The 16,692-nt window shown below is 49.5% G+C and overlaps 8 protein-coding genes across 8 annotated transcripts; 5 read left to right on the forward strand and 3 right to left on the reverse strand.

Moving 5' to 3' along the window:
- Window positions 1-407: 407 nt before the first annotated feature.
- Window positions 408-1,778, reverse strand: LTR64_003594 (uncharacterized protein; the record flags this gene model as incomplete). The annotated part of the gene is made up of 1 exon (XM_064897948.1): window positions 408-1,778. The coding sequence occupies one exon, from the start codon at window positions 1,776-1,778 to the stop codon at window positions 408-410; it is 1,371 nt and encodes a 456-aa protein (XP_064756898.1).
- A 677-nt stretch (window positions 1,779-2,455) lies between these two features.
- LTR64_003595 (uncharacterized protein) lies at window positions 2,456-3,229 on the forward strand (the record flags this gene model as incomplete). Its single annotated transcript, XM_064897949.1, has 1 exon — window positions 2,456-3,229. One exon carries the CDS (start codon window positions 2,456-2,458, stop codon window positions 3,227-3,229), a length of 774 nt encoding a protein of 257 aa, XP_064756899.1.
- Window positions 3,230-4,356: 1,127 nt separating this feature from the next.
- LTR64_003596 (uncharacterized protein) lies at window positions 4,357-6,161 on the forward strand (the record flags this gene model as incomplete). Its single annotated transcript, XM_064897950.1, has 2 exons — window positions 4,357-4,447; window positions 4,492-6,161. The coding sequence occupies 2 exons, from the start codon at window positions 4,357-4,359 to the stop codon at window positions 6,159-6,161; spliced, it is 1,761 nt and encodes a 586-aa protein (XP_064756900.1).
- Window positions 6,162-7,256: 1,095 nt separating this feature from the next.
- Window positions 7,257-8,662, forward strand: LTR64_003597 (uncharacterized protein; the record flags this gene model as incomplete). The annotated part of the gene is made up of 2 exons (XM_064897951.1): window positions 7,257-7,514; window positions 7,565-8,662. The coding sequence occupies 2 exons, from the start codon at window positions 7,257-7,259 to the stop codon at window positions 8,660-8,662; spliced, it is 1,356 nt and encodes a 451-aa protein (XP_064756901.1).
- A 405-nt stretch (window positions 8,663-9,067) lies between these two features.
- LTR64_003598 (uncharacterized protein) lies at window positions 9,068-9,869 on the reverse strand (the record flags this gene model as incomplete). The annotated part of the gene is made up of 2 exons (XM_064897952.1): window positions 9,068-9,689; window positions 9,739-9,869. The coding sequence occupies 2 exons, from the start codon at window positions 9,867-9,869 to the stop codon at window positions 9,068-9,070; spliced, it is 753 nt and encodes a 250-aa protein (XP_064756902.1).
- A 647-nt stretch (window positions 9,870-10,516) lies between these two features.
- On the forward strand, window positions 10,517-11,134 carry LTR64_003599 (uncharacterized protein; the record flags this gene model as incomplete). Its single annotated transcript, XM_064897953.1, has 1 exon — window positions 10,517-11,134. The coding sequence occupies one exon, from the start codon at window positions 10,517-10,519 to the stop codon at window positions 11,132-11,134; it is 618 nt and encodes a 205-aa protein (XP_064756903.1).
- A 104-nt stretch (window positions 11,135-11,238) lies between these two features.
- LTR64_003600 (uncharacterized protein) lies at window positions 11,239-13,356 on the reverse strand (the record flags this gene model as incomplete). Its single annotated transcript, XM_064897954.1, has 5 exons — window positions 11,239-11,757; window positions 11,805-12,396; window positions 12,475-12,869; window positions 12,922-12,991; window positions 13,043-13,356. The coding sequence occupies 5 exons, from the start codon at window positions 13,354-13,356 to the stop codon at window positions 11,239-11,241; spliced, it is 1,890 nt and encodes a 629-aa protein (XP_064756904.1).
- Window positions 13,357-14,663: 1,307 nt separating this feature from the next.
- LTR64_003601 (uncharacterized protein) lies at window positions 14,664-16,577 on the forward strand (the record flags this gene model as incomplete). Its single annotated transcript, XM_064897955.1, has 2 exons — window positions 14,664-14,981; window positions 15,690-16,577. 2 exons carry the CDS (start codon window positions 14,664-14,666, stop codon window positions 16,575-16,577), a joined length of 1,206 nt encoding a protein of 401 aa, XP_064756905.1.
- Window positions 16,578-16,692: the final 115 nt, after the last annotated feature.

Here is a 16,692-nt window from a genome sequence, read left to right on the forward strand (position 1 = left end):
TGAGCATCTCCGTCCTCGGGAAGGGTGTTGAGCGACCATTCGGCGCAATGGCCCCGTCATGCCGGTTTTCCTGCCTCAGGCATGAGCATTCACATCCCCCATTCTTGGGTTGTTGTTCGAAGTTGCACATTGATCAAATTCTGCCGTACTAACTACTCTGTGCCTAACGATGAAATTTAGGTGACGGAGAGCACGTACGATCGTTGGTTGAGCTTCGAGAAAGTACCAGATCAGAACACGACGGAATGGTCAAGAATATATACAGGCCAAGGGCTGGAAATGGGAAGCAGGGGGACTTAAACCGAATGCTTCAGGAAATTCCACAGTAGAAAGACTAGCCAGCTTGGGAGTAGAGCGTTAACACTATCGCTTGATGAACAAGGCTGGTTGCTGCAGCTACATGTTTGCTATAATCTCGGCTCACGTCTGCTATACTCAATATTCGTCCAGGCTTTCACTCTCTGAAAGTCCATGACATGATTGCTACCTTCCGGACCGAATCGATCTTGAAGATCCGACCAATCTCTATCAACAGCTGTCTCTGGCCTCCATCGGAAGAGTTGCTTCTGTTTTGGATCCATAACGTCCTCTAAACAGTCAGCAATGACGTTCCCTATCGCAGGAATATAAGAGAACCCATGACCGGAGCCGCCAACGCCGAGCACGAGACTAGGATAGTTAGGGTGTCGCGAGATCAAGAAAGATCGATTGGGGGTGTCTGCACACCAGCAGATACGAGCGAAAGAGAACGGTCTGTCAGCAAGATGGGGCATCGTGTCCTGCAAGAAGGATCGAATTCGTTCCTCTGCTTCAATAGGAATCTGATGATACGCGAAAGGAGTGCTAACGCGTTGAGGTCCGTCCGGACTTGTCTCCCAATTACAATATCCTGGATGCTCATCACAAATCTTCAGCTCGTGGTTGTCTTCATCGGGTTCCATGAAGAACCCACGTTCAATATTGAAAAGCACAGGAAGATTTCTGTATAGCTTAGCCTCTTCGGGCGTCATCTTGATGTGAGCAAGAGTCCATGCAGATGGACGAAGTTGGTCTTTCATGTCGAAGATTCTTGCAGCATTCGCGCCTGCACATAGAATTACCCGATCCGCAAGAAACGCAGGACCCTCTGTGACAACGGCACCTTTTACGTCAGCATCTTCGTAAATCAAGCTGGTTACCTGACCACGCTCGCCAGTAATGAAAGTAACGCCGAGTCTCTTTGCTTCAATGATTGTATTTTGCAGTGCTTTTCGTGCCTGCACCCACCCACATCCATTTTTCTTATACCAGCCCTGCCAGCCTGGAAAATCCCCGGTAAGGACTCCTGCGGTCATTGTCTTGCGAAAGTCCTCTTTCGTTCTCAACGGTGTCCATCCGTTGGCCTCGCTGTAACCATCTCCTTCGTTGAGCGCTTCTCGACCTCGCTCACTGGTCGCAGCCGTTACTGCCCCGGTCTCATGGTATAGGTCTTTATATACGGGATCTTGCTTCCAGCCTCGGATGGCGTCCTCCGCAAGCTTATCAGATACGTATCTTTCTGCCGAACCGCGTGGTGCTGACGAGCTCAATTCAAGGATTTTGTTGATGTCGTTTCCTGCAGAAATTGGAGAGGGTGTTGGATAAGAGTCAAGGACGATGATATTGCTGTAACCTCTACGGGCCAGATGAATAGCTGTTGAGCTGCCCCAAGTTCCTGCTCCGACGATCAATATGCTGGAGTTCAGTGCTAATGGCGGTGAAGGCAGGGCACGGTCTGCCACTGCACATCTAACATACATGATGGACTATGTTCTGTTAGTTGTCACTGTTAGCTGTGTAGAAATGTGCTGAAGGCTCTCAAAGGACACGAGTATAGAGGCAAAATCCGTGTTCTATCGTGCAAAAATCTCATCATAGGGAAGTGGTACATTATCATTTTATAGTCAGCGCATTTCAAGCTCGGCGGGCGAGATGTGTTAGCATGTACTTGAGGACTTTGGAACAATAGCAACGATAAGAAATTTTCATCTAATTCGAGAACCAGAGGCATAGCAATGATATACGTGCTTCGCATCGACTGAAATTCCAAGGCATTCAGGCATCAGAATCTTTCACAATGGCATGGTGCAAATCGTGAGCAGAGATCATAGAAGTAAGAGTACTACAGTCTCGTCTTTGCGATAACGATAATCGTGATCTAAGCATCGAGTGCTACAAGGTGGAACGCGCAGGGTGCCTGCGCTCCTCTGTGACAAATGTAGTTGCGTCGACCATGGTGCGTGGATGCCAATACCACGTTGATTGAATAGAATTGGAACTTACTTTGGTCGCCTCAACCCGGAGACCACACCAGCATGACTCGTGCCTTCACAACCTTGACTTGTCTAAATGATGAGTAATCGCAGCTACCTACTAGCTGTCACTTTGTCACTGTCCTTTTCAGATCGACTATAGCTTACGTCCAGGGATTTAAACTATGTCACTTCCCCCTCAAACGCTCAAGGGCAAGGTTGCCATTGTCACAGGAGCATCACGAGGAATTGGAGCCGTAATAGCCCTTGACCTGGCAAAGCGTGGATCAGATGTGTGCGTGACTTATATGTCCGAGTCTTCCAAATCTAAATGTGAAGATCTTGCTGCTGAGGTGTCGAAGTTGTTGAATGGCACGAAACTGGTATATTTCCGGGCTGATGCCTCGCAAGAAGAATCAGCTGAACAGGTCGTCGAAATAACCACCAAATCCTTTGGAAACCACATTGACATCTTGGTCAACAATGCTGCAATAGAGATTGATCGTCCAATCACCAAAACCACAAAAGAGGACTTCGACAAAGTCTACCATACGAATGTGCTCGGACCTCTGTTACTTACCAAAGCTGTGATACCTCATCTGCGAACACCAGGTCGCATCATCAACATCTCGTCCGTGGGCGCTCGCACAGGATATAAGAATCTGGCACTCTACGCGTCCAGCAAGGCAGCACTCGAAGGCCTCACACGAAGTTTTGCAGCAGAACTCGGAGACAAAGGCACAACTGTCAATGCTGTGGCACCTGGGCCTGTACAGTCAGACATGTTGAACCAGATTCCGGATGAGATCAAGATTCCTCAGAGACAAGCAACCGCGGTGCAGAAGCGCTTTGGGGAGCCACAAGAGATCGCAAATGCTGTTGCATATCTTGCTGGACCTGATGCATCATGGGTGTCTGGTCAAGTGCTGAACCTGAGTGGCGGTTGGACAATGTACTGATGTCGCTATACCAGATGGGAACACTATGCTCGAATATCGGCAACACGAATATTTACGATAGATACAATGATCTGATGATAAGAGGCCGCAGGACGTGTGATTGTCCAGGAAGAGATAGCTTCCAGTATAGTCGGTGCAGGAGGCACGCAATTGTCTCTGGTATGGTCGTCATAACGAAATAGTCGGAATCCCTGAGGTATTGTCCACCTTTGTGTAGAGCTTATCAGGAGATGACATATCGTTTCTGGCTCCCATTCGCGGCAACCAAGTTTGTGAGCCTTGATATAGCAATTAATCACTTTCTTCTTTCGCAATCGACCATAGGGTTAGGAAAATAGGGGTTCCCGTTCGATCACCCGTACTCAAGCCTGGCGCCGACGAGTTAGTAGTTGGGTTGGAGACAACCAGCGAATCCTCGCTGTTGATTGTTTTGCATTTTTGCAGCTCGCCCAGACAACATGGACGTTGACATCCCTTCGAGAAAGACGACGTCATATCCTTGCACTGTAAATAGTTGGAAAGTTGTTCGTCTTCCCTTGGCATAGAGATCATGCCCCGGCCTAATAAATCCGTGCATTTTTGTAACTCCGCTTGTCGCGTCAGTAGTGCGATACGCGTGCTTTAGTTTTCTCGCACTCTACGCGAATTGAGGTGCTGATATTGTTCCATGGCCTATCTTCTTGCCCAGAGAAGAGTCTCACGACCAGAGTTCAGGACAAGATTGAGTTCTTTTCCAGCATCAGGCTCCGCACAACCCTTGCCGTTTTCCAACACCATATTAGAAAGCAAGGACTACCCTCCTGCTCGAGTATAGGCTTGTACGATGGTCTTATGCGATCGAGTCACATAGACCACCTCAATTTTTCATTATTGAGGAAAGTGGGAGGTTCTCTACCATCGCGACTCACACTGTGCTCAATACAGCTGGTCTTTCTGCAAGATATGCCTTGCCAAGCATGCTTCTCGCTTACACTTGTCTTGGCCCTGCAAGCCACTGCTCGAGACTGAGAGAAGAGTCGAGCGCAGCCACGGCCGACATCTTTGTCTTGCGCATCCTCACTCCAAGACCGCAAGGTATGAGACTACTCTACAGCATGCTCTGACTGCTTCTGCAGCAGTGCTGAACCATGTCTGACCGCCGGTATGGTGATTTCAGCGGACAAGGCTCGTCCCATATACATGCGGGCGACAGTCACATCACCAACCATGGTCTGATTGGCAAGTCAGCAATGCTCTAACCAGTTACTATTCTGACTTGTCAGTGCACCTCAATGGCGAGAACGTGAACGCCGAAACCCTCCAGCTTCTGTTGAATCACTTAAACAGATCAGTAGTCGAACCAACGAAGAGAGATGCTAAGACAACAATTGGGGACGAAAGCGAGGATGGTAGCCATACAACAGAACTGCCTTCGATACGTGATATCCGGATTGCAGCAGTACCTGCCCTTGCAGCAAAAAGTGCAGAATGTCCTACCATAGCCAGCACTGGAGCGCACAGCCAGACACCAGCTCCCCCACGTCCACCTCCGCCACCTCCCCGAGCACTCTCTGCCACTGATATCAGGTCGGTCCTGAATCAATATCCACTGGACAATTTGGCAGTCAAGATCCCAGTAGAAGCGTCAAATCAGAAACCAGTGCCGAGCAGGCCCCCAGTATCACAAGACGCAGGGCCTCGCTCCAGTGTGCCAGGTCCAGATTCCTCCCCAACGAAGCCAGAGCTGACTATGCGAGTAACAGTTCGTGGTCCGCCGAAGCCTGATGGCGCTTCTGGAAGCCAGACCAATGCTGACAACCTTACTGTGCAGACCACTCCTCCCTATATCTTGGCAAGTATTACTATCATCGTGGGGAATATTAGAACTACGTATCTCTCGAGCTGTGGTGGATGGAATAGGGTGTTTTCACCTGCAAAAGTTGACAACTTGTCAGTAAGTCCTACAGCAACACAGAATCTTCAGCTGGTGTTACGTCTAAAGAAGACTTGGTTATGGACTCAGACTGCAAAGAAGGACTTCTTTAGCACACCGGAAATTACACCTAAAGTCGACGTTGTGCTGAACTCCTGCACGATTGAGATTCCCTCGACGTGTCTACAGGCGTTGAGGCAGAAGTATGATGGGTACTACATCAGCAACGAAGTCAGCGACTTACTGTCCTTTACCCGCGCTCCTGTGTCAGGATTGTCTGCCACCGCAAACATGTTGCTCAATACCAGTTTGCTCGATGGCGAGAGCTTCGTGTTAATGTTCGGCAAAGACACGTACCTTCGCCCTACGCGAGGACGTCGCAAGGAATCTGTCCAGTCAAGAACAGTAGAATTCTTTACATTGGACGTTCTTCCCCGAGAACACGTGCACAGTATTCACGTGCGGAGTGGAGGTTACAATCTGTTAAAATATCTTAATAACGCTGGTGTATGGCAGAGGATGTCAGGTCCGGATAACACGGGCAAGTTACGAGGTCGTGTTGGAGGGACGTGGGGCCACAAAACAGCACAGATTGTCGTTCGTTTGTGCAAAGGCTGGACCTGGATGTCGCCAGAGTCGGTCTCTTCAGAAGTGATCGTACGGCAAGAGACAGACGATGGACTTCACAACAGTGAGATCATCATATTCCGTGGGGACGTTCCTGACAAACTCATCACAAAGATCCAGCCATGCCTGTCGATATGTTGCGTCAACGTCCCAGCCGTACTAAGCCCGAAGCCTTTAGCTATAACTGGAGAAGCTATCGGCTCGAGTGCTATCAGCACGCAGAGCGTTACAACTACACCGCCCATCGCCAAAGCATCCACTAACGCCAGGCCCTCTCTCACAGCTTACGAGCCACTCAAACCTGTCGCAAAAGGCCCAGCTCCACCTCCTCCACCACGAACATTGCGAAAACGAGACGTAGCAATCGCTCTGGCAAGCTTAGTATTCGACTGACGACGTGGTCAACGCTAGTCGTGGTCTCCCCATTTCTACCGGCTATCTGAGACTACCAAGATACGAGGGTAGCCTGTATCGGCCAAGCCTCATATCGGCAGTGTTGCGAGCATTCTACCAAGTCACGACAACAGCTGATCAAGATTCTATCACGAAGATATTAAAAAGTATGCTATATCTAGCAGCACGACGCACTGAGAAGACTCTAAAACGAGTCCAAGCTAAGGATATAGGATACCTCGATCGATCGGTCAACGAAAGAACAGCTTGGAGACGAGATCGGGCGCTTCGTCTTGGAAAGACGGGTCGTCCAGCCCTTCAGCCTTATTCTAACGCAGCATTGAACCCAGCTTTGGACCGCTAGCTTGCAGATAATAGTCAACGGCTGACAGACATTGTAGAACTCGCTACAGATTGGCATGATCAGCTCGAAGGTTGCAAATGTTGCATTAAGATACTAGGTCTGGCTGCAGGCAACTGGGGCTGTGGCTTGGGGAGGAGAGGTGGGCTATTCGTCGTAAGTTTAAACATAGTGTAGCGCAAGAGTACTTGGTTGTGGGAGTGTCTCCGCTGCAAGCATTGAACTGCTCGTTGTTATGAGCAGGACTCTTGCAGTCAACTTGAACTCGAAGTCCGTCCCGGGGTACTCCAAGCAGTACCCATAGCACTAAGATCAGTAAGCACAATTTGCGGAGCCCGCCTAATTTTGGGGTCCACGTAGCGCAGTCTTTGGTGTGCAGATCTCCCTCCTGACTTGTGCTCATGATGCTTTGCTTGCATACAAAGTCGATTACTATTTCCACCAGATGCGCAGCGTAAGGCGCTGGAACATGTTGGATGTGTGACTATAGAAGGAGAACATACATCTGAGGCTGATCGAGAACCCCAAATTCATCAACCCTACACTGGTGCTGGCTCATCGAGTCAAATCCTATGGATAAACCATACAGAGATAACACAACACAAAATACACATCACGCTGGCAGCAGTCAAAACGTCCCTGTAAATCCACGCAGGAAGTTTCGCAGAAGGGGTACAGGAGACAATTCGGCAGCACCAGAAATCTACGATAGCGAAGATGAGGAGAAATCAGTAATGTCAGACTCATCCGAACACGAGCTGGACGCTTTCGACTCGGACGACGATGTCGAGTCTGGCTTGCCTACGGAAGAAAGACGGAAGTTTCTGCAGAAGCAGCGCAGGCGGAATGACCTTGAATCGAGAATAGCTGGTGTCGCAGGACGACTGTCTCAGGAAGAAAAGAAAGAGGCCGACAAGAATGTCCTGCGCGAGTTGGGTGCGAATGCTGTTCTGATAGGGCTTTGGTATTTCTTCTCGCTCTCGATATCTTTGGTTAGTCTGGAATTGCTGGACAGAGGCTCCTATGCTAATACATACTATAGTACAACAAATGGATGTTCTCGTCGGACAATCTCAACTTCCACTTTCCCCTCTTCACCACTAGCCTACACATGGTCGTTCAGTTCCTGCTAGCCAGCACAGTCCTCCTTATATTTCCCTCTCTGCGACCAACGACCGCCACACCTCACGACAAGCACGCACCTCCCAAACCCCTCCTAACTCCAATCTTCTACCTCACACGCCTCGTCCCATGCGGAACCACGACCTCCCTCGATATTGGCCTCGGCAATGCCTCCCTCCAAACAATAACCCTAACCTTCTACACAATGTGCAAATCCAGCGTCCTCATCTTCGTCCTCATTTTCGCCTTCCTCTTCCGCCTCGAGCAACCCTCCCTGAAACTCATCCTCATAATCCTCAGCATGACCACAGGCGTAGTCATGATGGTCTTCGGTGAAACAGCCTTTCAGCTCGGCGGCTTCCTCCTCGCCATATCAGCGTCTTTCTTCTCCGGCTTCCGCTGGGCACTCACGCAGATCCTCCTCCTCCGACATCCGGCGACCTCCAATCCTTTCGCGACAATGTTCTTCCTCGCTCCAATCATGTTCGTCACGCTCTTCACGATCGCTCTCTTCAGCGAAGGACCATCCGAAGTCGTGGTGGGCCTACAGCTCCTAGCGCACAACCTCGGAACCGCAAAGGCTGTACTCTTAATGTTCGTCCCTGGTGTCCTAGCCTTCTGCATGATCGCATCGGAATTCACACTCCTCCAACGAACGAACGTTGTCACGCTCAGTATATGTGGCATATTTAAAGAGGTGGTCACAATTGGTGCGGCGGGGATTGTCTTCCACGACGAATTGAGCGTGATCAATATTAGTGGATTGCTCGTTACGATTGTCAGTATTGCTTGCTACAATTACATGAAGATTAATAAGATGAGGAAAGAGGCCAGGGAGAGTTTGAGTAAGAAGGAGGAAGGTGGAGATACTGCTAGGGACGATGCGTATGTTGAGGAGCCTGCGAGAGAGCCGTTGATGAAGAATAGTGGGCATGAGGAAGATACTACACCGAGGAAGAGGTCGAATTCTACTTCGCAGCCTGGGTCGAGTAGTAGAACCAGAAAGGCATCGAAATGAATATAGTTTATGAAGCTGTGCTAAGAATTGGTTAGATGGTACTATCTCCTCTTCAACCTCCTATCTACGTGTCTCGAGCTGACTCCTGAGTGCTCCGCGTGAATTGAGTCAATATAGCTTCGTGCGAAGGAGGACGATGTCTTCAAAGTACATATGCAGGTGAAGCAGGACTTTGTCGTACTCAATGGCACTTTCGCATGTGACCAGCAGCTACTTTAGTAGCAGTGCATTGGCCGACCATTTTGTTTCTAGACTATGGCCGTGGTCTGTGCTTTCTCACAATGTGATCTCAGCTTCCTGCCTCAACACGGCTAGAGAACACCTTGTGATGCGTTGTAGCAGCACGATTCGAAGCGAGCATTCCCAGTTTGAGTAAATTGAGGCTTGTATTCTACTCTCTGGTGTCTATCCGCCTTTCTTGAGGTTGTTTCTGCCAGCAGACGTTGGAGACTCTCCCAGCCTGTTATCGATTTGTTGCTTTCCAAACTTAAGGGCTATCTTGTTCCGCTCCATATCGAGCACACGTTTCATCCGATCAATGTCTCCACTTGCACCGTCCATCAATCTAACATTTGTAGGCTGGTAGGGCTTCTCGATAATGAAAGTCTCAGACACAATCATAGCGTTGCCGTGCCACTGCGTGGGCATAGTTCGACTGAAACTATCGAAGAGTGCTTGTTCGGCTGGGCTGGTCCCTTTAGGTCCCTGCCGTGACTGTGCAGTCTGTAATTTTGTGACTTCTCGATTTAGGCGTGATTGTAGGGCTGCAGTATCAAGGGTATTTCGTTGTGGTGACAACTCAAGGTTACTCATCTGTGCTGGAGGAAGCGCTTGAAGCTGGAAGGAAGATATCTGAGAGATAGGTATTATTCTGTAGGAGCCGCTGGGGGCATGAAGTGTCGAGGCTGATATGGCAGTATTCTGAGCTGGAGAAACATTGACAACGAGAAGGTTCGTGGTCGCATCGGCAACATAGATTGTGCCTTCAACAGTGGACTGGTTGGGAGCAGCAGTACTTACGCGTACCCTTACAGAAATGTTAGCACGATTCGTCGAGGAAGATACGAGACCTGTACCTTGACCCTATGGCAGCATGCAAGGCGGCCTCCTGCGACACCATCTGTGCCGGTGACTGCGTGCCGTCTGTCTTTGGTAGTGCGACAGCTACTTTGGGAGCTGAGCTCTGGCGCTTGCTCTCGGAAGCCATGCTTCTACCTATGCAGAGTACAGCCCAAGTCAGGTCGAGCCAGGTATCGCTGGAGACTGTTCAGACTGTAAGATCCTCCCACGGTAAAAAGCTCAGAAGTGCAGAAAGCAGATTCCAACCAGGATGCAGCGCCCCAACTCCGATGCAATGTCTATTCAGAATGCGCTGGTTGTGGTATGAGTCGTGCTCGTGCACCAGTTGTTTGATCGTTCGTGGTTTCCTCCGCAGGGCGCAGGAAGCCCCAAGATCGGCAAGTACGCTAGAGCCACTCGTGGCGCCTCGAATCGCTCCTTCTCGGTGTGCTCCGCCGTGCCCTGCTTTTCGGCCACGGGACACATTATTACCGACTCCCTCTCGGAAACGTTCAAAGGCCGAATGAGAGTCGATTGACCTGGCATGACCCTGACAGTGATGGTTGCTATACGTACTTGACGGAATTTTCAATGCTCCAGGATTCCATACACGTCATAGCACATTGAAGATAAAAAGTTTGAGCTCGCTGACTATCTACCAGAACCTTTCGTGGAATCATAAGCCATTATCGTCTAATCTACACACCATCAGACAAGTCGAATACGAAACACGCTATACCAATACCTCTAAAGAAACGTACTGCATACGAAGTTCCGAACAGAGTCAGCGACAACATGCCTTCCCCTTCTGTAGCAGCTACACAGATAGTCAGCATTTCCACGGCCTTGGTTGCTGCTGGCGGAATTGCAACTTTATCACTCTTTGACATCCCTGAGCTTCAATCTCAACCAGCTTCACGCTCTCTTCCATCCATACAATGGCTTTTCAGCCGTGGATCACACATCTTTCCTCAGGCCGCGGCTCTCTCCAGCGCTGGATTTGCATATCTCGCATATAATGCTCTTCCAGCCAGTTCTCGACCAGTGTTAGAGCGTATCCAGCATGGAGATGTTCCTGGCTATCTGGCTGCAGCAGTGCTCACCATCAGCATCGCACCGTGGACCACCGGGGTGATGGTTCCCACAAACTTTCGAATTATGGAGATTAACCAAAACAAAGGAGGTGCAAGAAGTCAGAAAAGTCGTGAGGTCGCTGATTCAATCCCGGATAAGGATGCAGCAGGTCAGTTCAGTGACCTAAGTGCACCACAGGAAAAGACACCACAGGGCATGTCACAATCCGAAGAAGAGGAGGTGCAGAGCTTGCTCGATAAGTTCAATAAGCTCAATGCTGTAAGAGCCGTTTTGATGGCTGTTGGTGGCGTCGTTGGTCTCTATACAGCCCTTGCATGATGGTCGAGTCTGGGCTGATGGTTCACACGTACGTTCGATTCATGAGCTTGCGACATGCTCAATATAATAGATTAATATTCGTACACCTGCACAAGAACAATGAGTTATGACAAACCAGCCACAGCTTCCACGTCTTTATGCCGTGCCTCTTCTATCTGCGGCATCAACTTCTCCATATCTTGACTCAGCTCTGCTTCCAGATCCAATTGCTTGTCGCCAACCCCGTCCAGTATGCCCAAGTAGTAGCTCAGATCGCGTCCGTCAAATTCCCGAACATCGAAACCATTACCCAGGAACTCGAACATATTCTTATCGTTTTTGTACGTAATCTGATAATCCTCGTACCTCGGTGTCCCTAGAAGGTCTAGGAAAGTCAATCGAGAGCCAGGGAATATCGGCACGGGACCATCAATGCGACCCTGCTTGAACCACGAGGAGCATGCATCTGTCCATGCTGTTCGCTTCAAGAACAGATCAGCGTGGTCTGTAAACTGTCTGGCGACTTCCTCTCGAGGGACAATTTTCTTGATTCGATCTTTTTGCATCTTCTTGATAATCTGGATGATGTTTCCTGCCAAAGTTTCAATTATGGGCAAGAAGCTGCCGTGCCCGAGCGGCCCATACTATAACATGTTAGCGTGACAGTCTTTGCAAATGCTGGAATGCTTACTGGTCCGCCCATCATGAAGTAGTTAGGCATATGAGGTACTGCGAAAGAGAGATAAGAAGGTACAGGTCGATCTTTCCACATCTCGATCAATGACTTCCCATTCTCACCTAGTACAGGAAATCGTGGTCTCCAAGATGTGTCAAATCCAGTCGCACATATGATCACGTCCACCTCAACTTCACTCCCATCAGAGTCAACAAAGCCCTTGGGGGTAATTTCACGCATCAAGCTGGTGTAGACGTGCACGTTCTCGCGATTCAGAGCCTCGAGGAACCCATTTCCAGGTGTCGGTCTCCGGCACCCAACACCAAAATTCTTGGGTATCATCGCATCGCAAAGCTCTTCGTTTCCATCCAATTTCGTGGCCATCTCGTTCGCCGCAAAATCGACTGCCATTTTTGCTTCTGGCGTGTTTTTGAGTATGAACTTAAATCTCTGGTTTAACTCGCTCTCAATCATCTTGCTATACTTCAAGTGCAACGCAGGATTTTTGTCGAATTCTTCTTTTTGTCTTGCAGTGTACGCGAAGTTTGCGCCGTTCTTGCCTGCAAACTTCTGTGCAAATCCTGCCGTGATCCAGGTTGGTGTCTTGCTGGTAAATGTCAGCCAGGACAGTTCCAGCCATGGAACAGTTCAAGAAGAGTACCGCCCCAGGTGCTAAAGTACTCACATCCAGGTATATAACTGTTTCACTTGTGGTGCAATCTTCGAAATGCATTGTATGCCAGAAGAACCAATTCCTATGACTGCTACTCGTTGGCCGGTTAAATCTCTTCCTTCGGTGTATCGTGCTGTATGCTCCAACACTCCCTGAAAAGAGTGCAGACCTTTCACGTCCGGCCACTTCCAGTTGTTCAACACGCCGTTGCCGTTTATGAGCAGATGACATTTATCCATGAATTCTTCTCCACTTTCAAGGTTTCTGATTGTTACGTCCCATTGTCCAGCTTCGTCGTGCCACTCACACTTCACGATCTCGTGCCGTAACTTGATATACTTATTCAACCCGTATTTGTTCGTGGTATCTTTGAAGTATCTCCATATTTCTGGCGATTCGGAGTAATACTGCGACCATCTGTCAACCCCTTAGGACACGATGCTGGTCTATCGAACATACCTGACTCCAGTTTGGGTTTCTTTCCCAGGTGAACTGGTAGCAAGCACTCGGTATGTCGCATGCACATCCCCTAATATATGTGTCAGTAAGTATTGTCTCCGATATGTCGGGGTTCACTTACGGATATCTGTTCTCCAACCAGGTCCCGCCAACATCGTGATTCTTCTCGTATACTTGCAACGTCACATCCGAATTGATGAGCCGATCCTGATAGAATTTGCTGAAACATATTCCCGATGCACCAGCTCCGATGTGAACGACTCTGAGTGGCTCCCGCGTGCCGTGGGACTGTTCGAGTATCCGATAGCCTGTCTCGTCTTCAACTAGCCATCCGAGGTCATTGTATATAGTCTGCTGGTGATCTCGAGCACTTTCGCCGTCTGTGGTGCTACACTGCATGTCCACTCCCGAAATTTCCGCCACAGAAGGTGCCATGCTTGTCTTCCTATAAATTAGACTGGAGCCGCGCTTCAGAATTTCAAGTCCTGGTAAGTTCTGGCGCTGGGCCAGATATATCCAACTTGAGTTTGATACCGAGGCTCTATTACTGTAGCTCCACTCCGGGTATAGAGGTGTCAGGCAAGGCCGTACGCGGAGAACGAATTTCGCAACTCCAAATTTTCAGCCTCACAAGCCTGCCACGCCTGCTATGAAGCTCCGGGCAATAGCACTAGTATATGGCATCCTGTAGAGTCTTGGCTACTCAGTATTTGTTTCGACTCATACCCGCTTGTCAGCTGGAGAACAAGGTCAATGGAGAATAACGTGCTGTAAGGACGCGTACCAAACAGTCCTGTAGACCCTGTTCTTTCATATCCAGCTCGATGTCCTTTACAAGTGTAGTTGGCTGTACTTGTCATCACGAATGCTGGAATAGACGTCACAACCAGCCTGGATGAGCAAGCGAGGCTCATCCCAATCAGTCACAATGTGCAACAGAGATCTTGAAGGAGCAGGAAGGTAGGTAAAGTCGACTAGCAACGGCCGTCTCGACCGTCTCTTCAGATTCGATCGGACTCTATTCGCGCAAATGGCTTTGAGTATGCCAGTCCCAAGGTCAACCACGAGATTTGCATTGACACGTTCTTTGATAACGCGTTCGACACCCCCGAAAAGTATATCTTGTGAGCGAAACGCGGGAGGCATTGTTGTCAGTAATGCTGTTCCCGCGATGCGCTAGAAAGAAGATTGACTTCCGCAAGTGGAGTCAATCGCGAGATCCTGAGGTCGCGTCTCATTTTGCCGTGCAGCATTTACTTGTTCACAAGACGAGCATGCTCGGTATGCGGTTTACAACACCCAAATTTCGTCTGTCGCTGAAGCGAATGTCCATAAAAATCATGAATCGAGTACGTTATGGCCCTGAAACACAAGAGCAGAACTCTTGAATGCCGATCAATCCTCTTTGTGTCACTCAGCAGAGTGAGCCCACCATAGTGGTTGAACGAGGAATCCGACAGAGGACAAGAACACTCTACAGCATATTCGTGTTGGTCTATCAGTGACCAAATAGCTTCCACGCGTCCATCTGCAATAATGCCGTCCCGTTGTACTATACCTAGAAATTGGACGTCTTGGGACAGTGCTGGACAGGATCTTACACGCCGCAAAACCTATAGGCTACAAGCAGAGAGTGAAGGCTATGATCGGCGGGACCAGAAACAACACGCTAGGAGGCGGCGAAGTGGTTAAGCATGCGTCGATCGACATGGCATGCAATTAGGGCGAGCGGGCACAGCAGTATGACAAAGACCTACAAATGGTGCTGCGGCACGAGCACTACCGGCTGCACGGCTTCGAACGGTGTCGAGACGGCGGATGGATTGACGGTATACCAATCCAGTCCAGACGGCCACACACGCACCACGCTCCTTTGGTATCTCTCTCAGAGCAGTCGTTCCACGGAAACATTACCATCATCTGGAGGAAGATTTCAGGTCTCGGATCGGCAAAATAGGATCTCAACAGAGCACCAGTTGTCCCTGGTATCAGTCGATGTCGGCTCAGACGGAGCAATCTCGTCATTGACCTGGAAATTCTTCCTGAAAGATCGCAAGCCAGTGAGAGTGTCCAGATGAAAGGTCTTTTATACCACGAGTCTGGTCCCGTCTTCAGGTCAATATACTCTTTCAGGCAACCGGGAATGTTATCGGCCAGTTCGATCAAGGCGTGCAATCGGTGCTATGAAGAAGAGGCATGCTATCATCCAGGAGTCATTCAGCAGTTCGTGCGGCTTCGTTCTAGTGCTCGCTACGTCGTTCGATGTGTTCTGTCATGCCGTAACCGATGCGGCTGCTAATTCATAGAGCTGTCTACTAAGCATACTGCAATCGAGGTTCTATATAGTTGAGATGAGTATTGTTTGGCTGGATCAGCGGGTTATGTCGCATGATTCAAACAATCACCCGAACACGTCCCTCAATATTGGTAGCCTTGCGAATGCACCTTTAACTGTTTCACCAGCTTTACCAGACCGGAGACTGCTTATCTAGTGCGAGCACAAGTACAACGGACCAAGGACGGCCGAAACTCTTCCAGTATCCCAAACGAGACTAGTGAGTCGAGTGAGACTACCTTAATCCGTCAGTGACTCCTCATCTGCCCGTTGGGACCCGGCCAGCCAAGCATCCGACTTCTACATACCTCTTTTTAACAGGACGTTCTCCTCCCACCTTCGCTTTCTGTCTCTCACCACCAAAACGCCATCGGCGGCGTAACAAGTCACCCGTCCAGGCCGCCGAGTAAACTCGATCACTACCCTTTGCAAGCCCTACCTCAACTTGCATAGTGACGCGCAATGGCTTCAGCAGCATGCGCTTCCATCAGACTCTCAGTCGAGGTCGCTCCAGGCTAATGACCTTGACGACTACGGTTTACAAAGCGTATCTCCCTGGTTCCCTTCTAATGGATTTCACGACATTACATCTTCTGAGTGGACACCTGAGAGTCTACTTGATTTCGATGCAGTCGACGGTAACGAGGCCACGCTTGCTACCACAGCTGCATCGCCTTTGGTATCAAAGACAAATTTACAATATCCTACTTCGGCCGTCATCGAGGAGGACATCATCGACTCTTCCGTACTTCACTGCGATGGGATTATGCCAACTACAGCCGACTTCTTCGGACTAGACATTGGCTCAGGTTACGGACCCTCCTTGGAGGTCTCCCAGGAAGTGCTTAACCGGGCACAGGAAAACCTACGAAAGTGGACAGACATATCATCAAGTGCAGCATCAACATCTACCTTGTCAACAACCAGTCCTGATGATTCATGTCAATTCGACTTATTGAGCCAATTGACAGCCACCCCACCCAACAGCCAGCAAATGTCTTCAAACGTGACTGCTCCTCGATCCGAACAGCAAAACTCACGTGCGTCCTCACCAGGAGAAAGCACTACCAAGATGGGTGTCCTTCACAAATCACAAGGCACAGCGCCTTCCAAAGTCCAAAAGACCTTCCACTTTGTTGCAAACTCAGACAAGAAGACTGCTACACGTCTGCGAAATACTATGACATCTCGAAACTTGAGGCAAAGCAAGATCTCGAGAATCGCGGAGCTAGAACGCGAGCTCGAGAAGCAGAAAGAGGAAAGTGAGCTGTGGCGTCGACGGGCACTTGAAGCAGGCTGGCAGGACGGTGGGACGGGGTAGCTAGGTCTTCATAGTTCAAGCTGGAAAATTCTCGTCCACGTGCAATACGATTTATCTTTGTGCCTGAATATGCGTATGTGTAATGCTACGTATATTCGTGGTCTTTCCGCACTGT

Source organism: Lithohypha guttulata (assembly GCF_036872675.1).
Source record: "Lithohypha guttulata strain CCFEE 5908 chromosome Unknown scaffold_2, whole genome shotgun sequence".
NCBI lineage: Eukaryota > Fungi > Ascomycota > Eurotiomycetes > Chaetothyriales > Trichomeriaceae > Lithohypha > Lithohypha guttulata.